At 43.2% G+C, this 18,000-nt stretch overlaps 1 protein-coding gene across 2 annotated transcripts; it reads right to left on the bottom strand.

The window, feature by feature from the left end:
• Positions 1–5,620: 5,620 nt before the first annotated feature.
• shox (shox homeobox) lies at positions 5,621–17,768 on the bottom strand. Of its 2 annotated transcripts, XM_028024430.1 has the most exons (6): positions 17,179–17,768; positions 15,324–15,532; positions 11,818–11,875; positions 11,518–11,627; positions 8,075–8,287; positions 5,621–7,700 (listed from the first exon to the last, which is right to left on the bottom strand). In XM_028024430.1, the coding sequence occupies exons 1-6, from the start codon at positions 17,423–17,425 to the stop codon at positions 7,611–7,613; spliced, it is 927 nt and encodes a 308-aa protein (XP_027880231.1). In that variant the 5' UTR covers positions 17,426–17,768; the 3' UTR covers positions 5,621–7,610. The 2 variants fall into 2 exon arrangements, with proteins under 2 accessions (XP_027880231.1, XP_027880232.1); XM_028024431.1 differs by having other exon boundaries at positions 5,621–8,287; positions 11,518–11,606; positions 17,179–17,766.
• Positions 17,769–18,000: the final 232 nt, after the last annotated feature.

Here is an 18,000-nt window from a genome sequence, read left to right as displayed (position 1 = left end):
ATTCTGCGTACTGCCAAGTAACATTAACATACAAAGATGTTTATTATTTAACTTTAAGAAGTTGTCATCGAATTCAGAGAAAACTGTTAATATTTTTACAGTCTGTTGATAAGTAACTTTATCAATACATCCTGCTACCACCGGACATTTGTGAGAACATTTGTGATCTTGATTGAAATGAATCTCACACCCCGGCTTTAAGGCAATTGGTTGCATTGGATTTTATTTAGGGGTATCAGATTAAATGGACTTGGATAGAATCACTTCAAACATGTCAGAATTTTATTCTTAAGAACTAGGGGTGGACAATAAATCAATAATAATATGTATCACGATAGACACATAGGAGCCGGAGCTAGTGCGTGAGGTCGAGAGGTTCCGGCTAGAAATAGTCGGTCTCACCTCGACGCATGGCTCTGGTTCTGGAACCAGTCTCCTTGAGAGGGGCTGGACATACTTCCACTCTGGAGTTGCCCAGGGAGAGAGACGTCGGGCAGGAGTGGGCATACTTGTTGCTCCCCATCTCGGCGCCTGTACGTTGGGGTTTACCCCGGTGAACGAGAGGGTAGGATCCCTCCGCCTACGGGTGGGGGGACGGGTTCTGACTGTCGTTTGTGCTTACGGGCCGAACGACAGTTCAGATTACCCACCCTTTTTGGAGTCCTTAGAGGGGGTACTGGAGAGTGCTCCTCCTGGGGACTCCCTTGTTCTGCTGGGGGACTTCAACGCTCACGTGGGCAACGACAGTGAGACCTGGAGGGGCGTGGTTGGGAGGAACGGCCCACCCGACCTGAACTCGAGCGGTGTTCTGTTGCTGGACTTCTGTGCTCGCCATGGATTGTCCATAACGAACACCATGTTCAAGCATAAGGGTGTCCATATGTGCACTTGGCACCAGGACACCCTAGGCCGCAGTTCGATGATCGACTTTGTCATCGTTTCATCGGATCTGCGGCCGTATATCTTGGACACTCGGGTGAAGAGAGGTGCGGAGCTGTCCACTGACCACTACCTGGTGGTGAGTTGGCTCCGGTGGCGGGGGCGAAAGCCGGTCAGACCTGGCAGGCCCAAACGTGTTGTGAGGGTCTGCTGGGAACGTCTGGCGGAATCCCCTGTGAGACGGAGCTTTAACTCCCATCTCCGGCAAAACTTCGAACACGTCCCGGGGGAGGTGGGGAACATGGAGTCTGAGTGGACCGTGTTCCGTGCCTCCATTGTCGAGGCGGCCGATCGGAGCTGTGGCCGCAAGGTTGTCGGTGCCTGTCGCGGCGGCAACCCTCGAACCCGTTGGTGGACACCTTCGGTGAGGGATGCCGTCAGGCTGAAGAAGGAGTCCTATCGAGCCTTTTTGGCCTGTGGGACTCCGGAAGCAGCTGATGGGTACCGGCGGGCGAAGCGGCATGCGGCTCGGGCGGTTGCTGAGGCAAAAACTCGGGTGTGGGAGGAGTTTGGAGAGGCCATGGAGAAAGACTTCCGCACGGCTTCGAGGCGATTCTGGTCCACCATCCGGCGTCTCAGGGGGGGGAAGCGGTGCAGCACCAACACTGTTTATAGTGGGGATGGTGTGCTGCTGACCTCTACTCGGGACGTTGTGGGCCGGTGGGCAGAGTACTTCGAAGACCTCCTCAATCCCACCAACATGCCTTCCACTGAGGAAGCGGAGCCTGGGGACTCTGGGTTGGGCTCTCCAATCTCTGGGGGCGAGGTCGCCGAGGTGGTTAAAAAGCTCCGCGGTGGCAAGGCCCCGGGGGTGGATGAGATCCGCCCGGAGTTCCTTAAGGCTCTGGATGTTGTAGGGTTGTGTTGGTTGACGCGACTCTGCAATATCGCATGGACATCGAGGGCAGTTCCCCTGGATTGGCAGACTGGGGTGGTGGTCCCCCTGTTCAAAAAGGGGGACCGGAGGGTGTGCTCCAATTATAGAGGGGTCACACTCTTAAGCCTCCCTGGCAAGGTCTATTCAGGGGTCCTGGAGAGGAGGGTCCGTCGGATAGTCGAACCTCGGATTCAGGAAGAGCAGTGTGGTTTTCGTCCTGGTCGTGGAACACTGGACCAGCTCTACACCCTCAGCAGGGTCCTGGAGGGTGCATGGGAGTTCGCCCAACCAGTCTACATGTGTTTTGTGGACTTGGAGAAGGCGTTCGACCGTGTCCCTCGGGGAGCCCTGTGGGGGGTTCTCCGGGAGTATGGGGTACCGGGCCCTTTGATACGGGCTGTCAGGTCCCTGTATGACCGGTGTCAGAGTCTGGTCCGCATTGCCGGCAGTAAGTCGGGCTCGTTTCCGGTGAGAGTTGGACTCCGCCAGGGCTGCCCTTTGTCACCGATTCTGTTCATCACTTTCATGGACAGAATTTCTAGGCGCAGCCAAGGTGTTGAGGGGATCCGATTTGGTGGCCTCAGGATCTCATCTCTGCTTTTCGCAGACGATGTGGTCCTTTTGGCTTCATCAGATCGTGATCTGCAGCTCTCGCTGGATCGGTTCGCAGCCGAGTGTGAAGCGGCCGGGATGGGGATCAGTGCCTCCAAATCCGAGGCCATGGTCTTGAGCCGGAAAAGGGTAGAGTGCCTTCTCCGGGTCAGGGGGGGTGTCCTGCCCCAAGTGGAGGAGTTTAAGTATCTCGGGATCTTGTTCACGAATGGGGGAAGAAGGGAGCGGGAGATCGACAGGCGGATTGGCGCAGCGTCTGCTGTCAAGCGGGCGCTGTACCGGTCCGTCGTGGTGAAGAGAGAGCTGAGCCAAAAAGCGAAGCTCTCGATTTACCGGTCGATCTACGTTCCCACCCTCATCTATGGTCATGAGCTTTGAGTCATGACCGAAAGAACGAGATCGCGGATACAAGCGGCCGAAATGGGTTTTCTCCGTAGGGTGGCTGGGCTCTCCCTTAGAGATAGGGTGAGAAGCTCAGTCATCCGGGAGGGACTCAGAGTAGAGCCGCTGCTCCTTCACATCGAGAGGAGCCAGTTGAGGTGGCTTGGGCATCTGGTCAGGATGCCTCCTGGACGCCTCCCTGGTGAGGTGTTCCGGGCACGTCCCACCGGGAGGAGGCCCCGGGGAAGACCCAGGACACGCTGGAGGGACTATGTCTCTCGGCTGGCCTGGGAACGCCTCGGGATTCCCCCGGAGGAGCTGGAAGAAGTGGCTGGGGAGAGGGAAGTCTGGGCCTCCCTTCTGAAGCTGCTACCCCCGCGACCCGACCTCGGATAAGCGGAAGAAGATGGATGGATGGATGGATGGATAGACACATAGTCAATATCAATAATTATTATGTTTGATGTTTGATAGAATATTCTTATATATATATATATATATATATATATATATATATATCTTCCTAAAAGACTTCGTATGAGGGACTTCGTATTTTAATGACTTGTGTCATTAAAATAATGACACAAGTAATTTTTTTGCCAAAACATAATTTGGGTTAAAAAAATAATAAATTGCTTTTGGTAAAACATGACTTAGGCAGTTATTTTAGGAAAGTGACAATATATAGAATCACTGAACTCCGATCAGGAACCGCACAACATTCTGGGGGATGTACGCAGAGGAAAGGTATTAGCCACTCAACCAGCTCAACAAGGTTGCTGCCATCAAATAACTCACTCAGTCTTTACCTAGGAACAACCCACTGAGTAACTTGCGCATCATCACTTTAAGGTTTCACCACCGTGCCTCATAACTGCTTAAAAATTAAAACAAAACAGCATGGAGTGAAAACTGTGGATTAAACAGGAAAGGTCACCAGTTGGGTAGTATCTCAAATTTTTCAAAAAATCAATGACTATCGATATCCACTGATATGAAACGCTCATAGCCCTGATAAAAACCATTTTCATTCAGATTCCTTGTGTTGGTCTGTCACATAAAATCCCGGTGAAACACACTGCAGTCTGTTGCAATGTGAAAAAAAAATGAAATAAAACTGCAAACAATTTCAAGAAGTACAAATAGTTTAACATGGCCCCAGTACTGCAGGAAAATCCATTTGGTAACATAGAGCAGAAGTTCATTTTAATTTAAAAATAAAAGTAAGAACAAGAAGCCACTAAATGCCCCCACGCTCACACTGTCTGTCCCACACACCCCCGTCTCCGTTAAAATATTATTGTGTACTTGTTACTTGTGGCCAACATAAACAGCTTTATGTGCTCGAGCATGTTGACAAAGCAGCCACATGGCTCATTGGCGGCTGATGGATGGCCGTGTGTGCTGTGCTAATTATTAGCACACATAAAAGGATGCTGTTATTTCCAGACCAGGCCCCAACCAGAGGGGTCAGCGGGTAAATACAGAGCCATCAGTCTGCAGCTATATCACTCAATCTTGATGTATGAGCACAGATGTATAAATTAAAGGCGCAGCGACCTTGTTGGGGGTACCACACTCAACAGGACGCCATTTGGGCTAATTCTGTGTACAAGCTTCAAACAATAACCCACTATAGCACAGGGAGTAATTACTTTCTGCACACACACACACACACACACACACACACACACACACACACACCTACACACGCACGCACACCCCCCCCCCACACACACACACACACACATCTGGAATTAGGCTCCCAGAGGAAGTTAACACACTTAAAAAACAGAGTCCAGCTATAATAGATGGGCAGAATTTAGCATGTGAAGGTAGAACAAGTGGATGGGGCGTGCCGGCTTCAACTTACTGCAGTTCGTGAACTTCTCAAAATAAATTGCTGACATCAGAAACAAAACCAAAAAAAATAAAACGTTTTCTTTTAGCATGCATGCGCGATTCCATCTATTTAGCGTCCACGCTCACAGACTTCCCTGACCGACTGCAGCCACCCCGTCTTTCACTGATGACATTAAGGCCGTACTTTCTACACCTCTTCTTTCTGCATCCGGCTTGACAAACAGAGCAAATCGGGTTGCATCTGGACTTCACAGCAACTCAATTTGCTCTGCTGGCATGTGTTGCAGAGTGCATGCAATCAGTGTCTGCTAAAACAGAACCCACATGAACGTCAGCCTGACATTGATATCGATCCTCAGATTGCAACAGTTGCTGAGATTCGACTACAGGCTGGCACAGAGACACAGAAAGAAACTGCAACAAGAAAAAAAAATTCACAACGTTTTTGAAAGGCTGCTGTATGGTTAGCGGTCTTCCTAATTCATATATTGGACTTGTTTCATTAGGCACAACTACAGATGCACCAGTCATTCAGTGGAGATCAGAATTGGACAATTTTCCATTGATTCATTTTGATTCTGAAAAATTTTATTTTCCCCACCCAATTCATTAAATGATTTGAAAACACCAACAAACTGAACACTCCTTCCATATTCAGCCTAGAAACAGACCATTAGCATCAATTTCAATGTGCTTTTTTAAGTTTTATTAAATAAAATAAGATAGGGACATATGCTTTCATACGTATATAAGAGTAATCTTATAATTCCTTCATTCTCTATTGGATTTAAAACAAATACATCTATCCAAAAAAAAAAAATCAGAGTAAGCAGATAGGAAATCGGTAACAGCCAGCAAAGGTCTGATTGCACTCCAAGTTACAACGCATTTTTCTCCACAAAGCCAGATATTTCTGAATAGTAAAAAAAAATTATTTCAAAACTCAAGTACAAATATTTATAACTTTATTGATATTTTACTCGTACAAGATGTACATTCATATTTTTGTGACTCAAAAAGGGGTGGAAACAAAAACAGCTGTACGATGACTCATGTATAGGCATGCTTGCATATGAAATGAAAATCATTTGAATGGGTACAACGAATCCCATGGAGAATTGTTTTAGTTCAACCGTCCCTGAAATCTTTGTAAACTCAGACACGCTACATTACCGGTTTGTTGGGGGTTTTTTTGTTGTTTTTTAACACTTTTTCTTTTTTTTTTTAGGCAAACAATGCACTACGGCCACGCCTCCTAATTCAAATTCAACACTTAAAAAAAAAAAACAATACAAAAATAAATGCAAAGCCATGTAAAAATGTACACTTGTAGTTCAGCTATTTCATCTTTCCATAAAACTTTCAGACAAAAATAATAAATAAAATAAAACACCCATAGGTTTAATTTAAAATGGAGACATAGATAAACATTTCTAAATGGAGGTCTGGAAATGTAGAAAATGTTTGGAGGTATACATAGATCTGAAAATGATCTACATATTTGGTGCTGCAGTGCTATTTTTCTAAATAAAATAAAAAAATCTTTGAATTTAATTGTAATATTTTGTTTAAAACAGTTAAAAATAGTCTGAATTATCTGGGAAGGAATGATTTTTACAACAGCAAAAAAAACATGCAAAATTAAGCTAATTATTCTAAAAACAAGGGCCTGCTTTGAGTTGCAACCCTGATTTGATTTGTTCATAATTTAGAATAAGTTAGTTTTTGTTTTCCTTTTGTTTCTGCAGCATCCAAAAACTGTGCTCATGTCTTCCCAGACAGATGTGCCCCTTGAAACAAAATGTCTGAATACGTGTGGATTATGTGGGATTATGGCACCTGATTGAATTTTCTTGATTGAAATAAAACACGCACTGCCATTAAAAATCAGCTTTCCACCAGTGCATGGAAAACAACCAAAAACCAAAAAAAAAGTTTCTTTGTCATCAAGGATTAACTGCTAGCTGTTTTAACTTTTGTTTTTTGTTTGTTTTTTTTTTTTTGTTTTTTTTGCTATTTACAGTATTGCACTTAAACTGCACACAATTGCATTTCAGTTTGACTGATGCTTTCTTCATATTTTTCAGAATTACAAAAAGCAGAACACAAAAAGGAATCCCCGTTATACCCTTTGTTCGTCGTGATGATATCAAAACCCTCCCCTCCCGTCCCTCTTTAATTAGTAAAGTAGTATCTGCTTGTAGTGCCATTTGTAAACACCCTCGTACAAGACCTGAAGTGCAAAGGCTATCTTCACTTCTTTTGCCCAAGATACAACACAACAAGAAGGAAATAAAGACAGAGAGAGAGCGCACCGTGAGGAGGAATTCAACCCGAGTCCGGCCATCACAAGTCCAGCATCGCACGACAACGTCTCTTCCCCCTCCCAAAGCGAAGCATAAAAAACCAAAATAATATATAGAAAACTGTTGCGTTTGTTAACACAACACAAGTCCACGAGAAGAGCGACGTTGGATTGGGATGGAGACCTTTGACTTTGACCGTTGGGGGTTGTGGGGTGGGTTGTTGCTGAACGGCAGTGTTAAAAAACAGCTGTTGAGAAGTTGCGTCAGGTGGGAGACGGGGGTCCATTTAGAGCTCATGCACTCTGCAGCAGCAGCGGACACAGTGGTTGGAGAAAAATATGGCCTTTTTTTTTCTTTTCTTTTTTCTTTTTTCTTCTTTAAACTACTGAGCAGGGTGGAAAGGTGAAAGCCATTCCAAAGCTTTGGTGAGGTGATGTGTGGGCCTGCCCCACCTTCCCCCCTTTCTCCTTCTCTACCCGAACCCCCCCAAGCCCCCCAAAAAAAGCTCAGCCCCTCTGCATGTCAAAAGAGACGGCAGCCAGCGGCAGTGAGTCTCTGCTCTCGACCCTGCCAGTTTGCTTTGTTCTAACGTCCTCTGGTCTGACGGGGGGCCCCCCTCCCCGGCCTGGCCCTCAGACAGACATCCACATGTGTTTGTACGGTCCTTGGGATGTGATCTGTGCCTGGAGTGGACTGAGCCACTGGCCCCGCAGAAGTCCTGCCTGTTGGGCGAAAAGTAAAAGGTGATTTCACTGGTATTTAATTACCGTTCTCTACAAGTGGTTTGTTTTGGCAGCTGGTTTTGTGACAATTTTCCCTCCTCCTCCTTCTGCTTTATTTTCTTCCTCCACTGTTCCCTCCCCTCCCACCTTCCACACACACTCCCCTTCTCTCTGTCTCTCTCTCTCTTTCTCTGTATGTGTTCCTCTCTTTCATTCTCACTCAGTGTTTTTGTTTTAGTTTAGTTTTAGCTCGTGAGTGTCACGGCCCAGTTTCACAGGCCCAGTCTTGTGTGAGAGGCGATTATGGGCATCAGGCGAGCGGAGGGGCAGCCCGGTGGGGGTCAGAGTCCCAGAGCCTCGGTGTGTTTTCTTGCCTTGAGTCGCAGGTCGGCAATGCTGGAGTTCTTGCTGTTGCTTTTGGCGGCCGCCGCCACCGCCGCCGCCGCGGAGGCCGAGTCGGCGAGGGATGCGATTGGTAGTCCGAAGGGAGGGGGCGGGAACATCAGGTAGGGGGCGTGGGCGGCCAGGTGAGGGTGCAGGTGAGGGTGGGAGTGGGTGACTCCGTCCAGCTGTAGCTGTGCTTGAACCTGCAGAAGGAGCAGAAACAGGGAGTTTAGTCAGCATGTGTGCAAAAAGGAGCGGAGGATTTAGGTTTCACAGTCTGACGCTATTAAGCTCCCCCTCAAAGCTGTTGCTTACGGTATGTTTTCTAAGAAAATAGCAGAGGGCCACTGTCGACACTTTAGCCCTTTCTTCATGTCAGCTATTCTAAAAGTTAATGAATCATACATTGCTCTCAGACACCACATTCAATTTAATCGCCAGGAATCAAAGTGTTTCCACAACCCCAGAACAGATCTCTTTAACTCTGCAACACACGGGCTTGTTACCCTGATTATGTATTCGATTGCATAAATAAACAACTTTTGCACTAAAAAGACATTTGCACATTTGGAGTTATAAATATTTATTCAGACATATCCCTGAGTCAAGCAGAAAAAAAAGAAGAAATGAACCAGAAACCATAAGGAGCATAGGATATCAGTTTTCACATTCTTGGCAATTATTTTATAAGAAGTAGGTGAAAATTAAGCATCAGCGTACTTCAGAGGGAGAGAGCTGAGCCCTGTTGCCATTTCTCGTGTATTTCAAGCACCACAGGGGGAAAAAAAGAAACAGGAAAGAAGGAAGAGAAAGAAAAAAGGAAAGAAGGGAAAGAAGAAAGAAAGAAAGAAGTAAGAAAAGAGAAGAAAAGAGGGTGAGAGTCACTAAAGTACTTCACGCTTTATTCTCCAACCAAAATAGAACTAGCCAACGCAAAGGCGAAAGTTTTTTAGCTCGAACTAAATATTTATTTTTCACTTTGCTTCCTTTCAACTTGGCACGCCAAATACCAAAAAATTACTGCCGTTAAAGGCAAATGAAAGGGAAAACGAGTCTGAACCACAAATGCATCCTGCTGAAGGCATCCCAAACAAAAGCAGCTGCAGACAACAAAACTCACCCCAATAAATATACTTGCGCAGCAGGGATGGGAAATTTCAATCAGTAAAAAATGGTGGTAAAAAAAAAATAAAATAAAATAAAAAATTCATTGTGAAAACAATAAACGCTAATGACGTTTGAAAAAAGTGAGAATTGTTAAGGTCCCTGAATTTCCATGACTGTATACATCATTTGAAAATATGACTGGATGTAATTATTGTGTGTTTTTAGAGGTGAAATTAATGTGCTTAAGCAGCTGCAGTTGAGCCCAAAATCATTCATACCTCCGGAAGATTTATATTGTAAGCAATCTTTTTAATTGGTTGACATGATTCTCCTGACTAAAAGTAAGGTAACAATACTGTCAGTGTCTTGAAACTGATAGGGAGTATGTGTAAATAGCTAAAAATTAGGGTTATGGATAGGAGGATTTCCAAATTCAAAGACTCTGAGCTCATCACCAAAGAGAAATCATTCAAATGACACAGAAAAAACTGTGGGTAGTAATTACAATATGTGTTTGACTGCTGCATGCAAAGGAGAATTTATATATATATATTTTAATAAAATCGAAATACAAACAGATAAATACTTGTTTTTAAAAGTGATTGTTTTGGTACCTTTTAAGAGATTTCCCTCTCATTCTCAATAGGAAACAAATTTCTTGGTTGAATAAAAATGTTGGTAAATCAAAATCTGGCAGGGGGTAATCATAATTTTGGGGCCTAACTGCATCTGGCATAAGTTAAGTTTCACTTTTAGAGTAGTGTTTGCATACGAGTCTGTAACTATACCACTAACTAAAATAATGAACTTTTAAATGCTGTTTATCATCGCTTTTATTGTACTTCCCATACATGCAACACGAGTGAAACATTAAGTCCACGTCGCCCAAGCACAGACTTCCAAATAAAATGCTGCAACATCTACTGAAACCATATAAAAAAAACCTTCTACTTTCAATCTTTGTGTGTTTTTTTGTGAAATACACCATTGCACATTTGTAATTTGACACACAAAGCACGCAATGAGAACCTTGCTTTGGAGAGCTAAGGTAATGAGGATCTACCTCAGACCTTCACCCCTGCGAACCTCCAGCCATCCGCTGCATCTGTGCATGCCCACAGTTGGTCTCTGCCTCACGCGGCGCACCTCTCTCAGTATGCAGGCCTCCGAGCCTCCGCCCCTGCCAGCGCAGCTCAACGCCAATATCCATCAGAGCCCACTCCATTCCCCCCGCTTTCATCATCCCCTTTTATGTGCTCACGCCTGCCGCACTGTTGGCTTAATTAGGCCGCTGCTTTTCACGAGGGTCAAGCAGACAACACAGCAGTTCGGATGCAGAACCACGGCAGCGCCTGATCAGATGAGTGTCCACTACTTCTCTCTCTCTCTCTAAGAGATGAGATGGAAGGAGGTGAAAGGTGCACCAAATTCTGATGTGCTGCCTCTCCGTTCAGCATGAAGCAGCTGCATATATGCATGTTTATATATAAAGTGCAGAAGGTCTACTTTGTCTCCACTTCCTCTAAGGCTGGTGTGAGATTCTGGCAATATGATATAACCTTGAGTAAAAAAAAAACTCAGTTTCATGGCTGTAGCGGAAAATTTTAAAACAGGAAATTATAGCTCCAAAAAATCTTATTTAAAACATGGTAAAAAATGTTTTACTATTTACTTTTACAGATATAATGCAACATATTTTGTGCTATTTTTATTCACAGAATTAAGCGAATATTTAAAATAAACTCGCTGCTAATTTAGATCGACTCAAACGGCTCCCTGGACAAAGTATTAAACCGTTTTGCTGTTTTGATCTTTACAGGGCAACACAAATGGCACTAGCTACTGACTGTGCTTTTCATAATGGGGAATGTTTCCAAACAGCCAAATGTGTCTCTTTATAAGAGGCTTCTTTCAGCCATCTGACCAGCAGCGTGCAGCAACAGGTGTTGCAGGGGGAACATTGTTTATTCCATACCTCACAGAGTTGGAGAACACCCAGGTCGCTCCAGCATTTTCCAATTAAAAGCACTTTGAACAACAGGATGTTGGGAAAAATGTCTGTGGTTTTGAAATTGTAGCTTTCTGAAAACCTCTAAACCAGCAACCAGGCCTCGCCTAATTTCCTTTCAAATATTAACGCGCATAAACACCACGCAAACAACAATTCCCATCCTAATGTCTTTTTAAAAGAAAGAAGTGTTTCTTTTTATTATTATTATTATTATTATTATTATTAGTAGTAGTAGTAGTAGTAAATTCAGCCTCAGCTCACACACTCCCTGAATGATTCGCGATTCATGTTTTGAATCTTGAAAGCATGGCCTACCTGTTGGAAGGGCATTCGCAGGGCGCCCATATTGACATAGGGTGCCACTCTGCAGGCGTCCAGGTGGCTGCCGCTGCCCAGAATCACACCTGGGGAGAAGGGAAAGATGTCTGTCAGGCAGCCAGACAGTTGTTGTTATGTGAGATGAGGAGGTCACAAATTTTTGCACATTAATATATACAAAGAAAAAAATCTTGAATCACAAGCAACTTTTAAAAAAAACAAAACTATTCTTAATTGAAGAATATCACGTGGAGAATATGGCTGAAATAGCTGAGAGGTGTTGGAGGTTTTATTTACCTTTGTGCATTTGGTTTTCTTGTTTTCGACATTTCGCTCTTCTGTTCTGGAACCAGACCTGCGGCGAAGAAGAGGAGAATAATGCATTAAAACTGTTAAGAAGAGGAAAAGCCACAACGTTTAGTTTTAAAATGCTACATTTATGCTATTAAGACTATTAAAAGACAATCTATGTGAGTAAGAAGAAAAGGAGGGATAACAGTACACCTTAGCAAAATGTAGCAAAATGTAAACAATGGCATTTAATGTAAAATGTTTCCTGGTTTTCTCAAATGTTGACTGCGTGGCGTCTTCAATGACTTTATATTTTTGTGTTTTTTTGACGTAAAGCCCTTTGAACTGCCTTGAAGCTGAAATGTGCTACATAAATTACCTTGATTGATTGATTGATTGATTCATTCATTGATTCATTGATTGATTCATTGATTGATTCATTCATTCATTAAACATAAAAGATATCTGAATTCTAAAAATAAAAATTAAAACCAAATATATAGAATTAAAAAAAATGTCTAGGACAACAGCTAATTAAATGAAAAAAAAAATTACAAAGGAACGACAAGAAGATTAACAGTCTAAGATGCCACAATCACACAACTGAATAATAATACAAATAAACAAATAAATCACTGTGATGACGTGTCGTCAACCATCTCCCAGCCTGCCTTTTAAAGCTGCGGGCTCTATGCGGGCCTGCATTGTTAATCGCCGTCAACTTAATTTGCCTCGTTGAATAACATTATCTCCCCTCCCCTTCGACCCCCGCAATGATTATCATTTACAGATGCGAAATTAGCGGGTCGGTCCGCGCAGGCGGCAGACTTGGTGATGATGACGACTCACAGTCAGGGCGCCACCAGCCCGTTTCCAGCTGCGCAACGCAGCCGCGTGCATGCGTGGGTGTTGCTGCAGCAACAGGGGGGCGGGGGGGGGGGGGGGGGGGAGAAAAGGGGATTTGGGGGGACAGTCGATAAACGGGGCCATTAGTGACGGAGGGAAGAAAAACGGCTTGAACATAAAAACTCTGTCGCCTTAAAAATACATCTTGGAATATTTTCCTGGCTATACATAAAAATAAATACATAATTATTATATTATATTATATTATATTATATTATATTATATTATATTATATTATATTATATTATATTATTATTTAGACTGTGCTGTGTGAGAAAGGAAGGGAGTGTGTGGGGGTGTGTTGGGGTGTGTGGGGGTGTATGTGTATGTGTGTGTGTGTGTGTGTGTGATCAGCTCTTCAGCGGTACAGACGTGTTTATCAGTATCCCAGGTGATTTTTGCATCCACGCAGCAGCCCTCCTTCAGATAAATCAAGGCTAATATTAAGACGGGCCCCGGATCAATTCCAATTACGCGCCAGTATGTTAAGCAAAGTGAACTACACTAGTTCAGACAGTTATTTCTTCATTAAGGGCCACTCAATGATGCGCTTCACAAATACCCTAATCTCATTTCCCTTTTGATTTTTTATTAGAGACAGTGAATAATGACATTTAATTTAGCGGCGCGCCAGAAAACCCAGAGATATTAGTCCTAACCGAATTACTGCCTGCTCCTCACCAAGCTCTCATAACTTTCAATTAGATTCATTGACAGCTGCTCGGAGCGCAGGTTCACAGCCGAGACAACGACCCTTGCTGCACGACACTGTAGAAAAACATGTCAGAGTGCACTAAAAAATAAAATAAAATAAAAACAGAGCAAGAAGACAAAAGGGGGGCTTTCTAAGACTTTTCCAGGGCGAATTCTGTGCGCTTGCAATCCACCTGATCTGAAGTGGCGACGGGTGGGGGAAAAAACAAACACTAAGACTGCTGTGACTTTGCAAACCGCATGCAACGCCGTAAATTATTCTAATGAACACACTGTATTAGCTGGGACGGCAGTTTCACCCCCGCATCGCGTTGTCAACTGCGGTCCGACACTGTTCAGCTCCAAAAGTGGTGCAGTCGCCGCGCTCATAAAGCTCTGTGATGGGGCTTATTCATCCGATTAGATAGATCTGAACAGCAGCAGAGTTGCTTCCACAATCGAGTTATTTCTAATCTGTTTTTATGGGGACACTACATCAAAGCCGGTGGCAGATATTGCAAAGAAAATGAGGAGGGATACGAGTTGACATAAGAGCGCGTCCCTTGAAGCGGCCATTCAGGCTCTTCATTCATTTTAATCATTGTTGGGGAGGTTTTTTTTTTTATTATCATTTTTTTTTTTTTCTCCATTCCCTCCAACACTCTGCAGGCCTACCGCTGTGAGTTCAGTAGAGCTTCTCACTTCCTGGGTCATTCATAGCAAATCACGTTGCTTTGATATGACAGAGTGCAACCAATGAACCACCTATAAGGATAAATTAATATTTCTAATAATTGTAGCCCATTGCAGAGGACACAAGCTTAAAAAATGCACGTCTAAATATTTACAAGTTGTTTATTTTTTTTTTTGCCTATATGGGAATTTATCCTAAGGGTTGCATGGAGTATTATATCTGATAGGAATGGTATAGAGTTTTTTTTGTTGTTTTTTGTCGTCACTTGTTCTGTCATCAGTTTATAACAATTAATTGGAATAGACGTGTGACTAATAAACAGCTGTTTATTAGATAACATGGGAATGTCTTTAAAAAACACGCAGATAGCCACTGATTTTAATTTTTTTTACATTTTACATGTAATGGACGCATCTTCTTAAAAAAAAAAACAAACAAACAAAAAACAAGCTGTCTACATTTAGCTGAAATTAGCTTAGCTTTAATCCCTTGTTATTTAGGCTAGATTTGAACCGAACACATGGGCTAAAAAGCTAAAATGTTCTAAGCTAACTAAAGAGACGAAGAACATGCTAACAGGAAATAGATATAACGTCATTAGAGCGCGTCAAAGTGCTGTTTTGGAGTTTATTTTTTACATTTCTAATTCATTATTATTATTACTACTATTATCATTAATGCTTATGTTGTTATTAATTTGAGTTATTTAAAAAAAAAAAAACACGAGTAGCCCAAAGCATTTTTTGTAATAAATAAATAAATAAATAAAACAAAAACAAAAAAATGTGTTTTGACAAAATTATAAAGGGAAAAAAAATTATTGAAACATTCATTTTCAAACATATTGCTACATTTTCCCCCACGTTTTAATGGCAAATTAATTCAGAACCTGACTGCAGGTTTTGCTTTTAAAGTCAACTCTATGCGTTACTGTGTGGCAGTTGTACGATTCTCATTAAAGTGCACACAGATTTCCATGGCACAATTAACCAGAGCTTGCAGCAGTAGTTGCAACACATTCTCACTCCCGACTCGTCATGTATTGACGAGTCGGGGCGATTTCTGACCATAGTTGCCATGATGTTGAGTTCCACTACAGTGGAAATCGCCCCCCCCCCCCCCCCCCCCCTTTTTTTTTCTCTCACATGCATGAGGATTTATTTATTTATTTATTTATTTTTTCTTAAATAAAAGAAACTGCGGTTACTCCCGTCCTCACCTGCACTCTGGCCTCAGACAGTCCCAGTCTCTGGCTCAGCTCCTCTCTCATGAACGCGTCCGGGTAGTGCGTCTCGTCGAAGAGCCGCTCCAGCTCGTTGAGCTGCTCCAGGGTAAAGTTAGTGCGACTCCGCCGCTGCTTCAGTTTGCCCTGCGCGTCCTCGTCCTCGGACTTCACGTCGTCCTTCTTCTCTTTGCACTCATATATTCCTGTAGGGAAAGATGCGGAGAAAGGAGGACAACTGAGTGGGTTTTATCACAAAACACACACACACACGTTTGCGTTAAAAGCCACATAAACTTTCCCAATATTGGGTGCCATATCCAGTCAAGACTATGGGGGCCATCAGGCCTTATGGAGCCTGATAGTTAGACACCATGCAGCACAATAAAACACACACACACACAAACCAGCCTGATTCTTGAGGGATGAGGCCTGTGGCTGCATTTCCAGCCTCCATTAGGCAGTGTGTGTAATGTCAGCGACGTGTAAATCAGTCACATGGCCATATAAGTGTCGTAAAAGAGCGAGCTACAAAAGAGGGTTACATTAAGAAAGAAGAGTAAATACTCACCTCTGTAAAATCAGATTTCTTTAATATTAGAAACAAACAAAAAAAGTATTTCTGACATTCACGCCACCACCCTGAAAAGCTGCCCCAGTTTAGGTTTTCTTCTTTCACAGTGAAGTCACTGCTTCTACTATTATTGGCAGCACAGATGTCAGCTGTTTGAATAACTGATCTGCTCAGTGGCAGTTTTATTTATTTGTTTATTTATTTTTATTTTTTTGCAGGTTGTAGTTCCCTGACGTGAAACTGTTCCTTCCTCAGACTGAACGCTAATTGATTTACATAAAGCTTCATTAAGTGAAATCCCCCCTTCCTTCCTCTCTGATGGCAACGAGGTGCAGAGAAACAGAGGAGAGAAGCTAATCCTTAAAAAAAAAAAAAAGTTAAATCTGTGAAGTAAATGTTTGGAACCAATGGTCACTCACTGTCTTAGCTCCAGAAGGCCTGTAAACTTGTTACAGACATTTTAACATGTGCAGTCGCTTTCATTTACTTATTTTTCTAAATGCCAAAGAAGATATTTTACTTTACGACTAATGACGAACTATACGTGAGTTGGCTGGGAGCTGCAGAAAAAGGAAAGAAAAGCGTTCAAGAGCGCGGATGGATACACACAATAAAATTAGGATGTGAAGTCAACACCGTAATGAAATTTACAACTGAAGTTTTTATATTGCAGTCACATAAAATGTGACCGAGAATATTGATATGGCATGCAAATAGAAATTTAAAAAATAAACACATCGCATATTATTGCAAAAACAAAATGCAGCTTCTCTTTATTATTATTATTATTATTATTATTATTATTATTATTATTATAACTAAAGACTCAATTTTGAAATCGTAATTTATACGTTAAACTACTTCAAACGCATTATAGAACAGCTTACACAGACGACTGGAGTCATAAATTCTTCTTCTTCTTTTAATAAAAATTATGTCTGAAAAACATGAAATAGTTAAAGCGCTGCTCAAGCGAAGGGCCCGCCTCCTCCTATGTGCAGCAATCTCCGAATAAGGTTTTAACTTTCCTTCAACTAAACTCGTTCTAATCCACATTTAAATTGGTTTGTTTGTTTTTTTACGCCCTTGATTCTGAATGTTATTCCTTCCGATGCAAAAACAGCGGATGGATGTCGAGATGTTTTTCGCCGACACAACACGGCTTCTTTCCCCCTTACTTCGTCTTCTTGTTCGTCTTCTTCTTCTTCATTTTTTTGTCAAGAAAAAACCAACTAAGACAAAAAATAAAATAAAAAATAAAAAAACAAAAAGGCTCACCCTCAGTCGCCCGGGAAACATTAAAGTCCTTCAGTTTCTCCTTCTCCAGCTCCACGTGGTCCTTGTAGAGGTGCACCGGGCAGTGGTTGGTGTCCGTAATGTCCTGCAGGTTCGTCTCCGGGCTGCCCAGCTCCCGCGCCCGCGTCAAGCCGCTCTCCAAAACTTCCCTGTACGTGATGCTCTCTTTGCTGCTCTCCTTGCTCTTCTGATCGAAAGACTTCGACACGAATGCCGTAAGTTCTTCCATGGCCGCTCGCCTCTCTGTGGCTCAGGCAGTGGTCCTGTTTCGGGTTGTTGTGTTGTTTTGATTTGCCTCTTTTCGCCTCGTCTTGTCCGCGTCTTTTAGAGGGTGAGAAACAAAATCCACCGTGCGGTCGCTCGGCGTTGTTCTTCTTTGCACCGCTCCTGCTGCTGCTGCCGCTGCTGCTGACGGCTCTGCGCTCTTTTTCTGCGGAGGCTGACAGCGGCGACAGGGATAGAAAGGGTGGAGAGGAGGTGAGATCACTCCTGCTGTTGTGGCTGTGTATTTGAGAGCTACACTATTTATACACGGCCACCTCAGCCCAGTCCTCCCCACCACCACCCACACCCACTCTTTCCCTCCGATCTCTGTGTCTTGGGCAATTACAGGCCGCCTCTACTTTGCAGAATTCAACTTTCAGCAGCTTTTTCTTTTTTTTCCTTCTCTTTCTTTCTTTCTTTCTTTCTTTCTTTCTTTCTTTCTTTTTAAACCCCCTTCCTTCCTCCTTCTCCTTCTTCTCTCGCAAATCAATCACTGACGGAGGCGGTTAATTGAATTACGGGGTCATTAAAATGCTCACG

This window comes from Xiphophorus couchianus, chromosome 7 (genome assembly GCF_001444195.1).
Source record: "Xiphophorus couchianus chromosome 7, X_couchianus-1.0, whole genome shotgun sequence".
NCBI classification, from domain to species: Eukaryota; Metazoa; Chordata; class Actinopteri; order Cyprinodontiformes; family Poeciliidae; genus Xiphophorus; species Xiphophorus couchianus.
The sequence above is the reverse complement of the archived record's forward strand: the minus strand, read 5'-3'. Positions and strand labels throughout refer to the sequence as shown.